This window comes from Scaptodrosophila lebanonensis, unplaced genomic scaffold, assembly GCF_003285725.1.
Source record: "Scaptodrosophila lebanonensis strain 11010-0011.00,11010-0021.00 unplaced genomic scaffold, SlebRS2 tig00000080-arrow-pilon, whole genome shotgun sequence".
Lineage (NCBI taxonomy): Eukaryota > Metazoa > Arthropoda > Insecta > Diptera > Drosophilidae > Scaptodrosophila > Scaptodrosophila lebanonensis.
This window is the reverse complement of record NW_022060561.1, coordinates 2,664,559-2,679,957: the sequence shown is the minus strand read 5'-3', so window position 1 is coordinate 2,679,957 and position 15,399 is coordinate 2,664,559. Positions and strand designations below refer to the sequence as shown.

Below are 15,399 nucleotides of genomic sequence, written 5' to 3'. Positions count from 1 at the left end.
TTCTTAAATTTGCATGCATCCATTGTTGCTGGTAAGCTAAAAACTAAATTAATTGGAAATCCATATCTTTTTATATGTCTATTAAACTGTTATGATAAAAATAGTCCCGCAATTTTATGAACTAAGCTTTCAGTTGCTTAACATTTCATTTCTCTTTGGAAATTACTTTCTCCAGTTCCCACATTTATTCATTTCCACAAGAAAAAGTAGTCGTCGTTATAATAGGTCCAATAGCCGCTCAAGCCCGGAAATAGCATATTTATTTTGTTTGAATTTAATGTTAGTTTGACATGATTTAGTAACCCAAGCCACAGAACCGAAAGGGTTTATTTACAAACATAGAAATTTTTAATTTCCCATTCTTTTAAAATCGAAAGAGATGCGAGTAGGCATCGCTCATCGTCAGGAACTTCGAAGTTGGATTGGAAGTCACCACCTCAGTTGCCTGTGGAGATTTGGTGCTACTTTTCGTCGCATTGATGCTCTTTTTCGTCGTATTGGTTCTCTTTTTTATCGTATTGCTGCTCTTTTTCGTCGTATTGGTTCTCTTTTTTATTGCATTGCTGCACTTTTTCTTCGTATTGGTTCTCTTTTTCATCGTCTTGGTGGTCTTTTTCATCGTTTTGGTGCTCCTTTTTGTCGTATTGATGATCTTTTTTGTCGTAGCCCTCAGTGGTTGACTGTTTTCCACCTTTTCAGAACGTTGTTTGCTATATAAAGTATAATAAATACAATAATAATATAATAATAATAATAATAAATCAGACTAAAAGTTTAAAGCATTTCCAATATTTTGCTAATTTTTTTTTTAATAAGCAATATAAAAAAAATTTTATAGTATTTCATCTTCTTTTTTTATACTTGAATAAGTGGACAACAATTATATGCAATTTTTGTATATTTCTAAACATGAAGCAGTGTGCGTTAAATTTTGCTCTCTAATTCAAAGAGGGGATTTCTTTTTCCCACACCCAATATTATAATTATTAAATTTATATGATTTAATTGTTCTTATTTTGAGTATTTGGCTTAAAAGGTACAGTAAACATTAATTATTTAAATAAAGAAACATAATTGCACAAAAGCCTCTATTATACTATTATTTAACTGTGATTTAATATCAAGAAATACTCGGCATCAATATTTAAAGACGGCATAAAATAAACAATTTTTCCGTAGCTTCCAACTTTTTCTTACCCTAAATTTATATTTTAAAAGGTGCAGTCCAATCTTTTGTGATTCCCTTTTTTAAAGTGCTTTTTTTTTACTCCATCAAGTAGATATTTTGATTTATGTGGATAAATAATGAATAGGACTTACACAGTCGGTTCCGCTCTCATATCTGTTAGTGCGACTGGTCCGGCGCTTTTAACTGATTGTTGATTTAACTCTTTCGCTCGCACAGATCGCTGATTTGGCTTCGCGGCGGCTATAAATATTTAATTAAATGTGCATTACATATTTCGTATTTCTATATAAATAAATAATTACCTGCACCAGTTTGTAATTTCTCTAACAAAGTTGTTATGTTTTTCATTCTGTTAAGAAAAATAATTTACATTAAAACAAATTATTTTTTTAACATATATTTTGTTATGGAATGATAGTAATTCTATATTTGTTCACCCACCTCTCTGCCTGATCAAATTTAAAGGCATCGAAATCGTGGAATATCGAATATTTCAGTTGTTGAACGGCCTCCACCACAGGTTTCATAATATCGTTGGTAATGTTTTGAACAATTTGTGTTAAATTATTAAAAGTGAGGACATCTGTGTTACGAGCTGGTTGAGCGTCCGTTATAGTTGCTGACTGAGTGGGTGGCGCAGAACTGCCGGGTAATGTTGTCTGTTCACTGGAACTGGCCATTAAGTTGCTCATACCAGTGTTGACTGTTGTCTGTTCACTGGAACTGGCCATTAAGTTGCTCATACCAGTGTTGACTGTTGTCGCCGCAGAACTGCCGGGTAATGTTGTCTGTTCACTGGAACTGGCCATTAAGTTGCTCATACCAGTGTTGACTGTTGTCTGTTCACTAGAACTGGCCATTAAGTTGCTCATACCAGTGTTGTCTGTTGTCGCCGCAGAACTGCCGGGTACTGTTGTCTGTTCACTGGAACTGGCCATTAAGTTGCTCATACCAGTGTTGACTGTTGTCTGTTCACTGGAACTGGCCATTAAGTTGCTCATACCAGTGTTGACTGTTGTCGCCGCAGAACTGCTGGGTACTGTTGTCTGTTCACTGTTGCTCATACCAGTGTTGACTGTTGTCGGCGTAGAACTGCCAGGTAATGTTGTCTGTTCACTGGAACTGGCCATTAAGTTGCTCATACCAGTGTTGACTGTTGTCGGCGTAGAACTGCCAGGTAATGTTGTCTGTTCACTAGAACTGGCCATTAAGTTGCTCATACCAGTGTTGACTGTTGTCGGCGTAGAACTACCGGGTACTGTTGTTTGTTCACTGGAACTGGCCATTAAGTTGCTCATACCAGTGTTGACTGTTGTCTGTTCACTGGAACTGGCCATTAAGTTGCTCATACCAGTGTTGACTGTTGTCGCCGCAGAACTGTCGGGTACTGTTGTCTGTTCACTGGAACTGGCCATTAAGTTGCTCATACCAGTGTTGACTGTTGTCGGCGTAGAGCTACCGGGTACTGTTGTTTGTTCACTGGAACTGGCCATTAAGTTGCTCATACCAGTGTTGACTGTTGTCTGTTCACTGGAACTGGCCATTAAGTTGCTCATACCAGTGTTGACTGTTGTCGCCGCAGAACTGTCGGGTACTGTTGTCTGTTCACTGGAACTGGCCATTAAGTTGCTCATACCAGTGTTGACTGTTGTCGCCGCAGAACTGCCGGGTACTGTTGTCTGTTCACTGGAACTGGCCATTAAATTGCTCATACCAGTGTTGACTGTTGTCGGCGTAGAACTACCGGGTACTGTTGTTTGTTCACTGGAACTGGCCATTAAGTTGCTCATACCAGTGTTGACTGTTGTCGACGCAGAACTGCTGGGTAACAACACAGAGGCTGTGGGGCTAAACTCTCCGAGAGTTGTGCTGCTACTAGTTTGTGGCACAATAAGTGATGTGGGAATCTGAGTAGTACCAACTCGTTCAGTAGTCTTATTATTGGGTATGTCTGTTGGGTTCTCTGTCGTAGCTGGCTTAGAGGGCGCTGATGAGCTTTGATTGGGTGTAGTACTTACAGTAGGAACTATTGGTTGGTTGCTCTCCTGGCCATTTAGTAACTCTCTGATTTTATCCAATAGCTCCTTTGAGAGATCTAAATCCGCTTGCGAATTAGTAGGATTATTTGCCATATGATGTAACTTGTCATTAAGCAGCTTCGCCAACTTATCCATCAAGTTCAATCCCTCCTTTACTTTATCGATCGGGGAGGCATTCTTATCTGGTAGTTTGTTTGGAGATTCTGTGGTGCCATTTGGATTCTGTTTCTTGGCATCATTTAGTAATGCTTGTAGTTTTTCCAAAAAGTTCAACACCGTTCCTAGAGTTTCGATGGCTGTTAAATTTCCACTCTCACAACCCTTTACTTTATCGTTAAACATTTGTTGAACATTTTTTAATAGATCCAGCAAGTCTTTTATTTCTTGATCGGATGCTCCAGGGGGCAGGGTGGTATTAGTATTTTGATTGTCCTGGGGGTTTGAGGTTTCATTGTTTGTCTGTGGTTTGGTTGTGGCTTGGGGAGGGCCTGATGTTTCGTGTGGGTTTGGTGTTATAAGCGTAGTACCTAAAATTGTCTATAATTAGTGGTTGCATCTGTATAATGTTATATAGTAGTACTTTTTATATCGTCTTTATCGTCCGCTCCGTTCAACAACTTCTGTATCTTGTTCAATATTTTCACGGTCGAGCCCAATGCATCCAATGATGGTACCACACTTTCGGGGGTATCTTTTAGGTTTTCATCAAACATTTTCTTTAATTGGTCCATGAGCCCTAACACATTCTTTATTTTGTCTATTTCAGGGCCTTGAGTCGGAGCAACTGGCCATTTTGGAATCTTTATAGGCCTGTTCGGGTTATGTTCTGCGGGTACGGGTGCGGGTGCAGGTGCGGGTGCAGGTGCGGGTGCTGGATCTTCCGAAGTTGAATTCGCTTGTAGCTTTGGTATAACATCCTTTAATATCTGCATCAACTTTTGAATGAATGCCAACTGTTCTTTCGGGTCCTTAATGGCTGGGTCCGAGCTCGATGGGTATTCATTGGGAATGGGTCTATTTTGCGCAAGCTCATTCGCTGCATTCATCAAAATATCAATCAAGGAGCGCTGATTATCGGCCCAATGTTTCAGTAAATTGGCCAAATTGTGCATTGCGGCTGAATCTGTAGAATGAGGGGGTCTATGCGTTGGTATATCATGTTCTTCCAAATGCGATTTGGGCTTAAGTTTCTTTAGAATTTTCTCAACTAGGTAGACCAACCTCTCGATCAATGCCAATTTTCTATTGCGATGTGGCCTAGGATAATACCCTAATTTACCATTTGCTTTCGACATTTCCCTTATTATTTCGCGCACGAAGGTGCCAATCAATGCTCGTTGACTTTCCGCCCACAACTTGAACCAGGACGAAACATTACCTATCCCGCTGGCGTTATCCTCTCTGCCATTATTCGGAAACGGTTTGTTGTCGTCATACGGTGGCGGTCTTTCGACATCTGTATCATATTCCTGGTATTGGATTGGTGCTGGATAATGGACTGGCCTGTTTTCATAGGGTCGGTGCAAACCAGGATATCTTGGACGTGCTCTCCAGTTCCTTATATGCTCGTCTCCATTGAATTCAGAGCGATCATTGGGCTCATTATTATAATCCTGCCGCATATCTTCATTAGACTCCTGATACGAATCGATTTCCTGCGAAGGAAACACATACAATAATAAATAACTAATCTTCTTAAGATAGCCAGTGATATGATGAGTGATTGTAATATTTTAAAGACTCAAAAACCTGATGCTCTTTATAAATATAAAAGTATGATATAGTTTTTTTTTTATATATATATTTATATAAAAACAGTAAGATCTCTTTACAAAGACTCCGTTGTTCCAAATAAGGCGTTTCGAAATGTTTTTATAGTCTTTGTCAGTAAAACGACAAGACGGGAATTCAATTTAAGGACTATTATCAAAATTTCATTAAAAGATCAAAAATACCGGACTCGAGAACAAAGACGAATATATCTTGAAGATTAATAATATTACTATTTCAGGGTTTAATAGAATAGGAGATAATAAATAGGATTGTTGAAAGCTTTCCCTTGGAGAACTCGTATCACTCTTCCGATTTATTGATATAACAAATATAGTTGTACTTCACTTTGTGTTGATTTTCGTGAGCACTTATAATACATAATTCTATGTATTTAAAAATAATCTTTCCCCACATTAGCGAGCTGTATTTACTTTCGAATAACACTCATAATTCCAAAAACAATAAATGTTTCGTAGAGCTTTGAGATTAAGGATCAAAGAAAACAAACCTTTAGCTGGAAATAGAATCAAGTCTTTTTTTTAGTACTCGTGGTTTAAATGCTAATTCACACAATCAGACGAGTTAATCGGACATTAGTCTCACTTATGAGTAGCAAAGAATTACGTATAATATTTTTTTTTTACAAAAGTTTGTTGACCTTTGACCTTTTCGGTTTACACAAATAAGAGACGTTACAAATGCAAAACATGTTTGTGCGTGTTAAATGAAGAAAGCTTAATCATATTCAAGACTGCACTCACATTTCCAAAGCTACTAATTGCTGATAGACACACAAAAACTATAATGATCGTAACATCCATTTAAGTACACTTAGATCGATCGCACAGTTCACTCGCCAAATGGATACTAAGCCGTTTCTCAATAGAATATAAAACCCTAATGCTATTATCGGACCGCAATGAATTGAAAAAATTGATATGCTATGCCTAGCTAGCAGAAATGATTGAAACTAATGAAATTCTTGCAGTTCACCAATAGTCAGGGAATTGAAATGTGCGTAGCGCCACCTAGGGTAGGTGTACGGCATATCTGAAACAATTACAAGGGAGAGGTTCTTGCCTACGTGTCGTCTTCGGATGGAATTTAGGATTCTTGGTTATTTATTAGGAAACAGAACCATATTCTTGTTGGAATACAATTTATATTAGATGTATGCCTTAGAGACCATTTCCAGCACCTTATTCTGGAAACTTTTGATGTAAATTTTCCGACTAAAGATATTTTATCCCTTACATCCGCCAGCTTAGTATAAAGTTTTCTTAAACTGCATTTGAAAAATTATCCTCTTAGAGAATCCATTATCCCTACTCCAATATTTGAAAAATCAAGAATATTGGCTCTAAAAAGGGTTAAATTCTTCGCCAACTGATTACAATGAAGGCTATAGTTAAGCACTGATAACTATAGTGTATTTATTTGATGAAATAATATACAATGTAGAGGCTAAATTATAGAGTTTTTAAACTTAAAATAAATACCAAACCGGGATTTCGAATTAGGGAGAAATTAGGGATTTACGCAATGGGCTTTTCATATAGTACATTGCCTAATTAATACACAAAGGCATGCTGGGGTGTGGCACGCTCAATAAGAGAAGACTTGCGAGCTGGCATCGGACGGTTCTTCGATATGATTCGAACTGGGACTAGTTGGGAGCACCTGAGTTGCCTGCAGGAGATCGACGCCATTGTCCGTCGTAGTCAGCAGCAGCTGTTCTGGCGCAAAGGGGGCGGCGACAGTCGAGGGGGACAGCTCCTCTTTGGGCACAGTGGGCGACTGCTTCATGATGTGATTATAAATGTTGTCTATGGTGGGTATGGCAGCGGGAGGAGCAGCCGCCTCGGGAACAGTGGAGGGCGGCTTGGGCTTCTTGCCAAAGGCAAAGCAACCGCTCTGCTTGGTGGCCACCGGTGACAGATTGTCCTTGTTTTTGGTGCTGTTGGAAAGGCAGAATAGACTTTAAACTAATGTATTGGAGGGATGGATCATAGCTTACAAAGCCTTGAGCGCCTCCAGCTTGGGTATGTTGCGGTTATAGGTTTTGGCGCCGCCGGCCGCTTCCTGTTCGGCCAGCTCGACGGGATGCGACTTCTTCTTGTGCGTCCGGCAATTGGAGCCATTGGCAAAGGTGCGATCGCAAAAGTCGCAGGAATATGGCTTGAGGCCAGTGTGCAGTATCAGATGATTCTTCAGGGCCTTGGCACGCTTGAACTCCCGTCCACAATAGTCGCATTTGTGCTGCATCTGATCCGTGTGGACGAGTCGATGTCGATTGAGCGTGGGCCGCGAATTCAGCTGCATGCCACACTCTGGACAGATGTATTTGTGCGGATCATGTGTCTCCTTGTGGTGCTTGAGGCGGTTGGCGCTCTTGAAGCACTTCTTGCAAATGTCGCACTCGAAGGGCGCGTAGTCTGTGTGTCGCAACATGTGCTCCTTGAGCGCGGCATTTGAGTGCACGGCGACGCCGCACTGTTCGCAGATGAAGGGTCGCGGCCGCTCGTCCTGGTGCATATACTGGGCATGCAGCTGGGCGGAATAGTTGCTGGTGAACTTCTTGCCACAGCTGTTGCAGGGATAGATTTTTCGCTTCGTTATGGGCACGTGCTGTTGCATGTGGCGCTGGAGTTGGTAGCGTGTACGAAATTTCTTATCGCACTCGGCACATGGCAGCTGCTCACCGGGACTCGTCTGGTCAGACACCGCCTCCTCCTCCTCTTTTGTGTGATGTCGCATATGGCGTTGCAGCGTCCAGGTGTGTGTGTAGACTTTGTAGCATTCGGAGCACTCATAGATTTTGCCATCGGATGTTTTTTCTTTGCCTTTCTTGCGACCTCTGCGACGTATTATCTCTCTGACGGGTCTGCTGGATTTGCTGCTGCAGCTCGATGCACTGCCGGGCTCGCTAGCCAGGTCCTCTGCGCTATCCGCCAGCGATTCATCTTCTTCCGCAGCATTGATTTCCTCGTCTTTGTTCTCCCCACCCTCTGTTCGCCGGCAGGGGGTAAGCGGATTCTCCAGCTCCAGCGCCTCTTCCAGCAGGCCCTGCTCATTTATTTTCGGCTTCTCGTCCACCACATAGTGTACTTCCGTCAGCGCCTGCTGCGGCAGCACCACTGCCTCCCGCTCTTCGTCCAGCAGTCCGAATCTGGTGCGCAACTCTCGCATATCCAATGCCTTCTGCTTGGACCTGCTCTGCAATATGCAATACATTTTCTGTACCCTCGTGATGCGCTCCGAGAAGTTCACCAGCGATGTGACCAGGCCTAGGCATTCTGTGCATATCATTTCGGGCAGCTCCTCGCCTCGAGTTATCTGCCAATTGAAGGAAAAAGTAACAGAGTTACGGAGAAGCCAACACACTAGCCACTAGCTACTCACATTCACCCAAAAGTATTTTCCTATGGCCATGGTTAGATCTCCTCCTGCATCCGTGGTGTCCGCTTCGTTCTTTAGAAAAACATTGATGTTGCCTTGGATGTCATCCTTAGCGCAAAGTCGGCACCACAGCTGCCAGTTTGTGGCTAGATCCTGTGCGCTTTCTGCCACAGCCATTGCAACATTCAGGAGGAGTTTTTAATTAAATTGCAGCAAAACATATTTTGGAAACTGCGGCGTTGCCACATCGTTGACATTGCAGGCATGAGCGCATGAACCAAATTATATTTTAATGCATTTTAAAAGAATTCCTTAAAAATTAAGCAAATAAACCAACAAATAATTAAATACATGGCGCAGTCTTTAATTAATATTATTCCTATTATTTCAATATACATATGTATGTATTTATATATCATTGAATACATTTGAATGCTCTGCAGCCCTGACGCACTCTCTAGTTCAAAAATCAGCTGTTCTGTGTCGTTGTTAGTGTTTCGCTTTGTTTGTGATTTTTTTTAGGCGTTACAATAACAGTTGCGAAATTATTGCGGGGATTTTTAGTGTAAAAAATGTTTGAGGCACGCCTAGGAAAGACAGCGCTGCTGAAAAAGATTGTGGAGGCCTTGAAGGATATACTCAAGGCTAGCACATTGGATTGCAGCGACTCTGGCATACAAGTTAGTTTAAATGTTTAGCAAAGAAACAAAAAGCATCAGTTCTTCACACTCTATCTAGCTGCAGGCCATGGACGACTCGCACGTCTCTTTGGTGGAGCTTTCCTTGAGTAGCGAGGGTTTCGAAAAATATCGTTGCGATCGCAATCTTTCCTTGGGCCTGCACCTGGACATGCTGGCCAAGGTATTGAAATGTGCCAACAACGACGATGCCGTAACCATAAGTGCTCAGGATAAGCCCGATAAGGTGCTCTTTGCCTTCGAATCGCAAAGCAAGGAACGCACCTCGGACTATGAGCTGCGTCTGATGAATCTGGAGCAGGAGCATCTGGGCATTCCGGACACAAGCTATGCGTGTGTTGTGCGCATGCCTGCTGTGGAATTCGCCCGCATTTGCCGGGACTTGGCCATGTTTAGCGAAACGGTAATTATAGCTTGCCAGAAGGACAGCATCAAGTTCTCGGCTAGTGGCGATGCGGGCACAGCGAATATCAAGCTGTCCCAATCTGTCATCGATGAGGAAACACAGAGAGTCAGCATCGAGGTAGATGAGCCCGTTACTCTCTCATTTGGCGGCAGATATTTGTCTTCGTTTACACGCGCCACGCCACTTTCCGAGCAAGTTAAGATTGGCATGGCTGTAAATGTGCCATTGTTAGTGGAATATGCCATCGAAAATTTCGGCTATGTGCGCTACTATCTAGCTCCCAAGGTGGACGAGCCGGAGGCGTAAAAGGGAGGACTCTAACTATTTTTTTAAATTATCCATTTAATGCACGTGCAATGTTTTGTGCAATTTTTATTCTATAAGTCCCGTTTTTATACCAAATACTATGTTTACACAAATTATATATTCAAATATTATATTTTAAAAAGACAATATCGAAGCATTTTTTTTATTTATCAGCTTTTTATTTTGTGGTTGATTTTCAAGCTAGAGTGGGTATTACCTGGGAAAAAACTCTCTTATATACAAATTTACATTTATGAAATGAAAATAGTCAAAAGTCCCATTTTGTATAGAAATATCATTAATAATTAATATTAAATTCACGAAAAACGCGAATTATTTCAGAAATTTCTTTACTGTGCCAAAAAAGAGAATGAAAGAAGACGAAAAAGCCCTAAAAAAGCAATTTTTCCGAAAATTACAGTCAGCTTATGAATTCGTTTATTTATAAAATTAAAAAAATATATATTCATATTGTTCATAATTGTTTAATTTAAGCCATTTTAGTTATATTATTATGAGCTGTTAAACCATTATATAATCGCTAATCTAGGATGAATAGTAAAATAAGCCTGAAGCTAAGCAAAATTTTAAAACAAAAAACATATCCCTATTGTGACCGGAGTCCAGCTATCGTTATTAAAACTAGCCAGTGTTGGACATATTAAAAATATCTGTAGAACGTACAACTGAAAAAGAGAGTATTTTCAATTCGGCATTGCAAATGGACTTACGATAGAAATACTTAACTAAAAATAAAAGTTTATTTCAATTTATTTAAATTGAGTAATTACTATTTATTAAATAGACTGTGTAATCGATAAGTTTCACTTCAATGATAACGATTGCTGTAATACTTTCAACGATTTTGATAACGCCTTTCATTTCATCGTTAGCGCGTCCTAAAAGCGCAGGAAAGCTCAGTCGCATGTTAATTTAGTTAGTCTGGTTAATTTCGCATCATTTAAAATAATTCCGCAACGCTGTTCGACTTAGAAAATACATGAAAAGCAAATATATTTATGGCAGGCAATTGGCAGATGTGGTGCCGACTGTGCGCCAACGATGACATCCAAAACAATATGGATGTGGTGGTGAAAAGTATGAACGAGTCGAAGTTAACGGGCGTAGGATACATAGCCATGGCCATAAGCAAAATCTTTTGGGTGAATGTGAGTAGCAATGACTAGAGCTGGCCCTTCAATAATCAGTAACTCCTGCTTTGGATTGTCAGATAACTCCAGGCGAGGGTCTGCCGGAGATGATTTGCTCAGAGTGCCTTACCCTGATCAAAACGTTGGTGGAATTGTCGAAGCATGTATCCAAGGTGCAAAAAATGTATGGTCAACTGTTGAGCACGCCCCAGCTGAATGAAATGGATGTGCGAGAAGTGCGCAACAAATTTTTTGTTCTGGGCAATGAGCAAGACTCGCTGCTGCCTGATGTCCACCATTTGGAAGATGGGGAACTACAAATGAATGGACAGCGGCAGAGCAGGCTGGAGGAAGATCCACTTGTGGCTTGCGTGCAGAAGGAAAAAGAAACTAACGTGGAAGAAGTTGCTGAAGACACAGCCAGCGAGAAGGGCAGCCTTTTAAAGAGCAGTGAAGAGAAGCGCTTAACCAAATGTGTATCATCTAAGGATAAACCGAAAAAGATCGAGAGGAAGCTGCTCTGCACAAAGTGTGATAAGACATTCGGTACACGGGTGGGACTCCAGCGTCACATGCAGTGCCATGTGGCCATAACCCAACGCAAAATGTATCCGTGCGAGACTTGTGACATGAAATTCGTGAGCAACTCTTACCTGTGGCAGCATGTTCGGCATGTGCACCAGAATGTGCGTCCACTACCCATTATCTGCGAACAGTGCGGCACAGGCGTGCTGTCGAATGCCGCACTCAAGGATCACATGTTGGTCCATACGGAATACGCGCCCCACGAGTGCGATATTTGCCAGAAATGCTTTAAGAGCGAAAGATGTCTAAGGCAGCACAAAGAAACACACGACTCTCGGCCCACGCCCAATCGACCCATCCGTACGGATCAAATGCAGCAGAAATGCGACTATTGTGGACGGGAATTCAAGCGTGACAATGCCCTGAAGTGTCATTTGATACTACACACTGGCCAGAAGCCATATTCCTGCGACTTTTGCAATCGCACCTTTGCCAGTGGGTCTAATTGTTGCAGACACAAGAAGAGAGTGCATCCAGTCGAGCTGGCCGCACAGAAAGCGGCCGGCGCCGCCAGAACCTACAGTCGGGATCTACCAAAGCTGGAAGACCTCAAAGCATTGTAAGATAGGATTGAAAATACGCTCTTAATATGTATAAAAATTAATTTATGTGTGTTCTACAAATAGCATCAGAAATAAGGAGAATCTTTTGCCGATGGCCCCCAAACAAAGTGCATGCTTGGCCGCCAACAGAAACCCCAATAAGCCTGCAGTGGTATCCGAAGCTGCTCCCCAATAATCCAATGCCTAATCCTTCGCAACACATTCACAGTCAGTCCGTGGGAGAAATGATTGGTTGGCGCGCAATTTTGAATTATTTTGACTAATCTTGGCATATGGAGTTCGGGACGCTGCATCCATCCACTGCGCATGTCCTGTGTATGTCAAAGGCTGGCCCACTCTCGACCACCCCCTGACAAAGTAGCCAATATACTGCCTTATAAAGGAATTTAGTTCAGTTGACAGCGTGCGCTCCCTCGTGTCTGCTCTCTGGCTTGGGATTGTTTAATTTTAAAGCCTGAACCTAACATGTAGAATTACCAAATTATTAATTAAAAACTATGTGTATTTGTTTTATACACGCTTTGGGCGTCGCAAGCCTAACGGGCAGTACAAACTTGTTGTAATAAAAATAGAAAATAAACCGCAAAAAATTCAAATTAAATTTTATGTGTTCGGAACTCGATCAAAAAAAAAAATCGATACTTGCCCAATAAAAACAAAGTGCATAGCCGTACCGCCGTGCCTCCGTTCGTATGTGTGTGACTGAGCTTTAAATGAATTTCAGAAGTCTTTAAGCAGAGACAAGGTTAAGTGTTTTAACATTTATGAATAAACAAAATTAAACAGCCAGAGCCAGCGGGCGCTGTGAGGCACATGAAAAAAATTGCTGCTGCACTTAATGGCGTTTATATTGCAAGTAAGATGCGATAAATGTTTATAATTTTAAGTGAGTTTTAATAAATTTAAAGTGAGGTTTAATAATATATATTGAAAATATACAAATTAATTTAAAAATATATCAGCCGTGTCTGCAGTGAACCAGCACAGCTGTTCTTTTGAGACTCAATCTGCGGAGTTAGCGAACCAGCTAGTTCGCCAGTTCAGTTCCACAGAGCCAGCTTGTGAGCCAGTTCGTTTGCGAACAGCAAACACAAATGGTGCGAAAATTACATTTGCTGCGCGAAATGTCGTGTTTTTAGTGCTTTTAAAAATTAGAATAAATGCATTTAGCCAACGGGCCCCTTCCCCAGTCTGTAAACATGCATGTGTTTTACGAATTAGTGACGAAATCTTTATAAATGAACGCATACCGTATTGCTTGTCGTGTTTCTTATTCTGTGTTTGTATTGTTGCACAAGTCGGCGTTTTCTATATGTTTTTACGCACGCACAACTTCAACGCGCGTGTGTGTGTGTGTCTGCCAGTGTGTATGACGGTGAATTAAAAAAAATCGATTTGTAAGTTTTACTTTTAATTGTTTTAAATGAAAATGCCACCCAAATTATAAGGCTGTATAATTGTTTGTGTGTGTATGTGTCCGGCTATTTTGCTACGTTATCGTAAAACGGGTTCAGAGGTGCGTAGGTGGGTCGCCAGCCAGTTTGCTGGCTTGGTGGCATTCAACAACAACAATAATAATTATAATAATAATGACAACACAATAACAGTAAGCGCGCCCGGCAGCGCCTTTATCTCTAAATTCGAAAGTTGAAGCAACAGTGCGTTCTAATTGGAATTTTGTTTCGCCACAATAGCTAGTTGGCTGGCTCGTCAGTTTTGGGCTCAAAACTAACGCCAAAGTGCAACAAAGGCTGGCAACAAAAGTTTTGTGTGTGTGTGTGTTTGGGTGTGCAAAGAAGCCGCGAACCGCATTATCCTTTTGGCTTGACCTAAATTGCATTGCCAACCAACCAACTAACCAACCAGCCAGCCAACCAGTAAGGATGTCCAAGCTGGCAGGCAACCAGGCGGCATTGTAGCAAGGTAGCCACCACTTTGTTTTTGCCTCTCTTGCCTATCTACTTGTCTTTGTCCAGCCTCTTTCGTCGCCTCGTCGCCATAGACTTCCTTTTGTGCGTTGCCGTTTTGCCATTGCCTGGTTTATCATTTAATGTGCGGCAAGTTAATTGCCCTAAGAAGTTTCCCACCCACTGCAATAAACTCTTATCAGTGACAGTGGCAAGTTCTTAAAGTGTTTCATTTCATTTGGTGTGGCAGAGGAGTGCCTGCGGCACCAAGCATTTCCAAATTAAAATTCTTCTTGCCACTCTCATTAGCAATTACGCGCAGGCGGCGATGCCAAATGACTTGTCAAAGTAATGAGACACAAATTTCCATATTGAAAGTGCACATCGACATATCTGCGGCACAATCAATAAGCTTTCAAAATTACAGCTAATGTTTCTCATTTCCCCCCCAAACATCCTAGCCCGCTGCCTCGCTTCAGCTGCTCGCGCAAAGTTTTTGGCGCTTTTCGGCAGACATGCCAGTTGAATTTAATTACTGCCAATGCAGCTGTCAAAGCAAAGGATGCAAAAAGTGAGGGTAATTTCATTAAAAGGCAGCAAAGTTTTTCCAAAAAACTACACATTTCAGTCTAAATATACATGCGATCAGACAGGCAAACAATTTCCACAAAAGCTTCTAGGGTTTTTGTATGGAAAAGAGAGTAGTTTCTTTAAAAGGTTCCACAGTTCTTCCTACTTAACATTTTCGAATAAACATACATATGTACATGCGGTCAGACAGGCAAATAATTTGCACACAAATTTGTAGGGTTTTGTTTTTATGAGAATGAGCTGCAAATCAGGTTTTTATATAATATTGTTATTATTTTTTATGAAAACCCATTGATATTTGAACCCATCCAGATTATACAAAACTAAATAAAACTTTCAATAAAACAAGCATTGGCACTTGATTTTCGTAAAACTTGATTTTATTAATATTATTGTTATATTGTCATTAACACCTTTTTTAAAATCTTTGAAGCTACTGTGCGTTCTTCTTTCATATTATCTTCACTCTTTTTATAACTCTTTCTTTTAAAACAAATTCGACAAAGAATAAGAGTACATACATTTATTTTCCTTTTAACACACAATTACAGCCAAGCTTTAACAAATAATTGCTTAAAAACCATAAAAACCAACATGTTCGACGAAGAATAAGAGTCTTTTTTTATTTCTTCACAGCTGAGAAAAAATAAATAATTGCATGCAGAACTTTTAAACACTTATCAACCATAGTTGTGGCCTTTAATTGTTGTACTTTTTTGTATAACATGCACACTTACTGGTTTGAATCCTATTGCTCAGAATGCCATTTTCATTTCTACAATTATTTCTGCT

At 40.8% G+C, this 15,399-nt stretch overlaps 5 protein-coding genes across 6 annotated transcripts in view; 3 read left to right on the top strand and 2 right to left on the bottom strand.

Moving 5' to 3' along the window:
* Positions 1–219: 219 nt before the first annotated feature.
* Positions 220–5,772, bottom strand: LOC115625916 (cell wall protein DAN4-like). Its single transcript, XM_030521150.1, has 6 exons — positions 5,763–5,772; positions 3,809–4,883; positions 1,631–3,755; positions 1,492–1,538; positions 1,321–1,429; positions 220–710 (listed from the first exon to the last, which is right to left on the bottom strand). Exons 2-6 carry the CDS (start codon positions 4,848–4,850, stop codon positions 365–367), a joined length of 3,669 nt encoding a protein of 1,222 aa, XP_030377010.1. The 5' UTR covers positions 4,851–4,883; positions 5,763–5,772; the 3' UTR covers positions 220–364.
* A 619-nt stretch (positions 5,773–6,391) lies between these two features.
* Positions 6,392–8,591, bottom strand: LOC115625901 (zinc finger protein weckle). Its single transcript, XM_030521131.1, has 3 exons — positions 8,404–8,591; positions 7,019–8,337; positions 6,392–6,958 (listed from the first exon to the last, which is right to left on the bottom strand). The coding sequence occupies exons 1-3, from the start codon at positions 8,575–8,577 to the stop codon at positions 6,607–6,609; spliced, it is 1,845 nt and encodes a 614-aa protein (XP_030376991.1). The 5' UTR covers positions 8,578–8,591; the 3' UTR covers positions 6,392–6,606.
* A 328-nt stretch (positions 8,592–8,919) lies between these two features.
* On the top strand, positions 8,920–9,957 carry LOC115625930 (proliferating cell nuclear antigen). The gene is made up of 2 exons (XM_030521166.1): positions 8,920–9,080; positions 9,139–9,957. The coding sequence occupies exons 1-2, from the start codon at positions 8,973–8,975 to the stop codon at positions 9,808–9,810; spliced, it is 780 nt and encodes a 259-aa protein (XP_030377026.1). The 5' UTR covers positions 8,920–8,972; the 3' UTR covers positions 9,811–9,957.
* Positions 9,958–10,732: 775 nt separating this feature from the next.
* On the top strand, positions 10,733–12,643 carry LOC115626185 (zinc finger protein 493-like). Its single transcript, XM_030521463.1, has 3 exons — positions 10,733–10,979; positions 11,042–12,105; positions 12,173–12,643. The coding sequence occupies exons 1-3, from the start codon at positions 10,830–10,832 to the stop codon at positions 12,282–12,284; spliced, it is 1,326 nt and encodes a 441-aa protein (XP_030377323.1). The 5' UTR covers positions 10,733–10,829; the 3' UTR covers positions 12,285–12,643.
* Positions 12,644–12,779: 136 nt separating this feature from the next.
* The window catches only part of LOC115626183 (tyrosine-protein phosphatase Lar), a 186,845-nt gene continuing 184,225 nt past the window's right edge, over positions 12,780–15,399 (top strand). The window contains exon 1 of one of the 2 annotated variants that reach the window (XM_030521462.1): positions 12,780–12,965. The gene's annotated coding sequence lies outside the window, so the exon portion shown is untranslated. Of the gene's footprint in view, positions 12,966–13,258; positions 13,507–15,399 lie in introns of those variants that run through there. The other variant, XM_030521460.1, reaches the window with a different exon arrangement.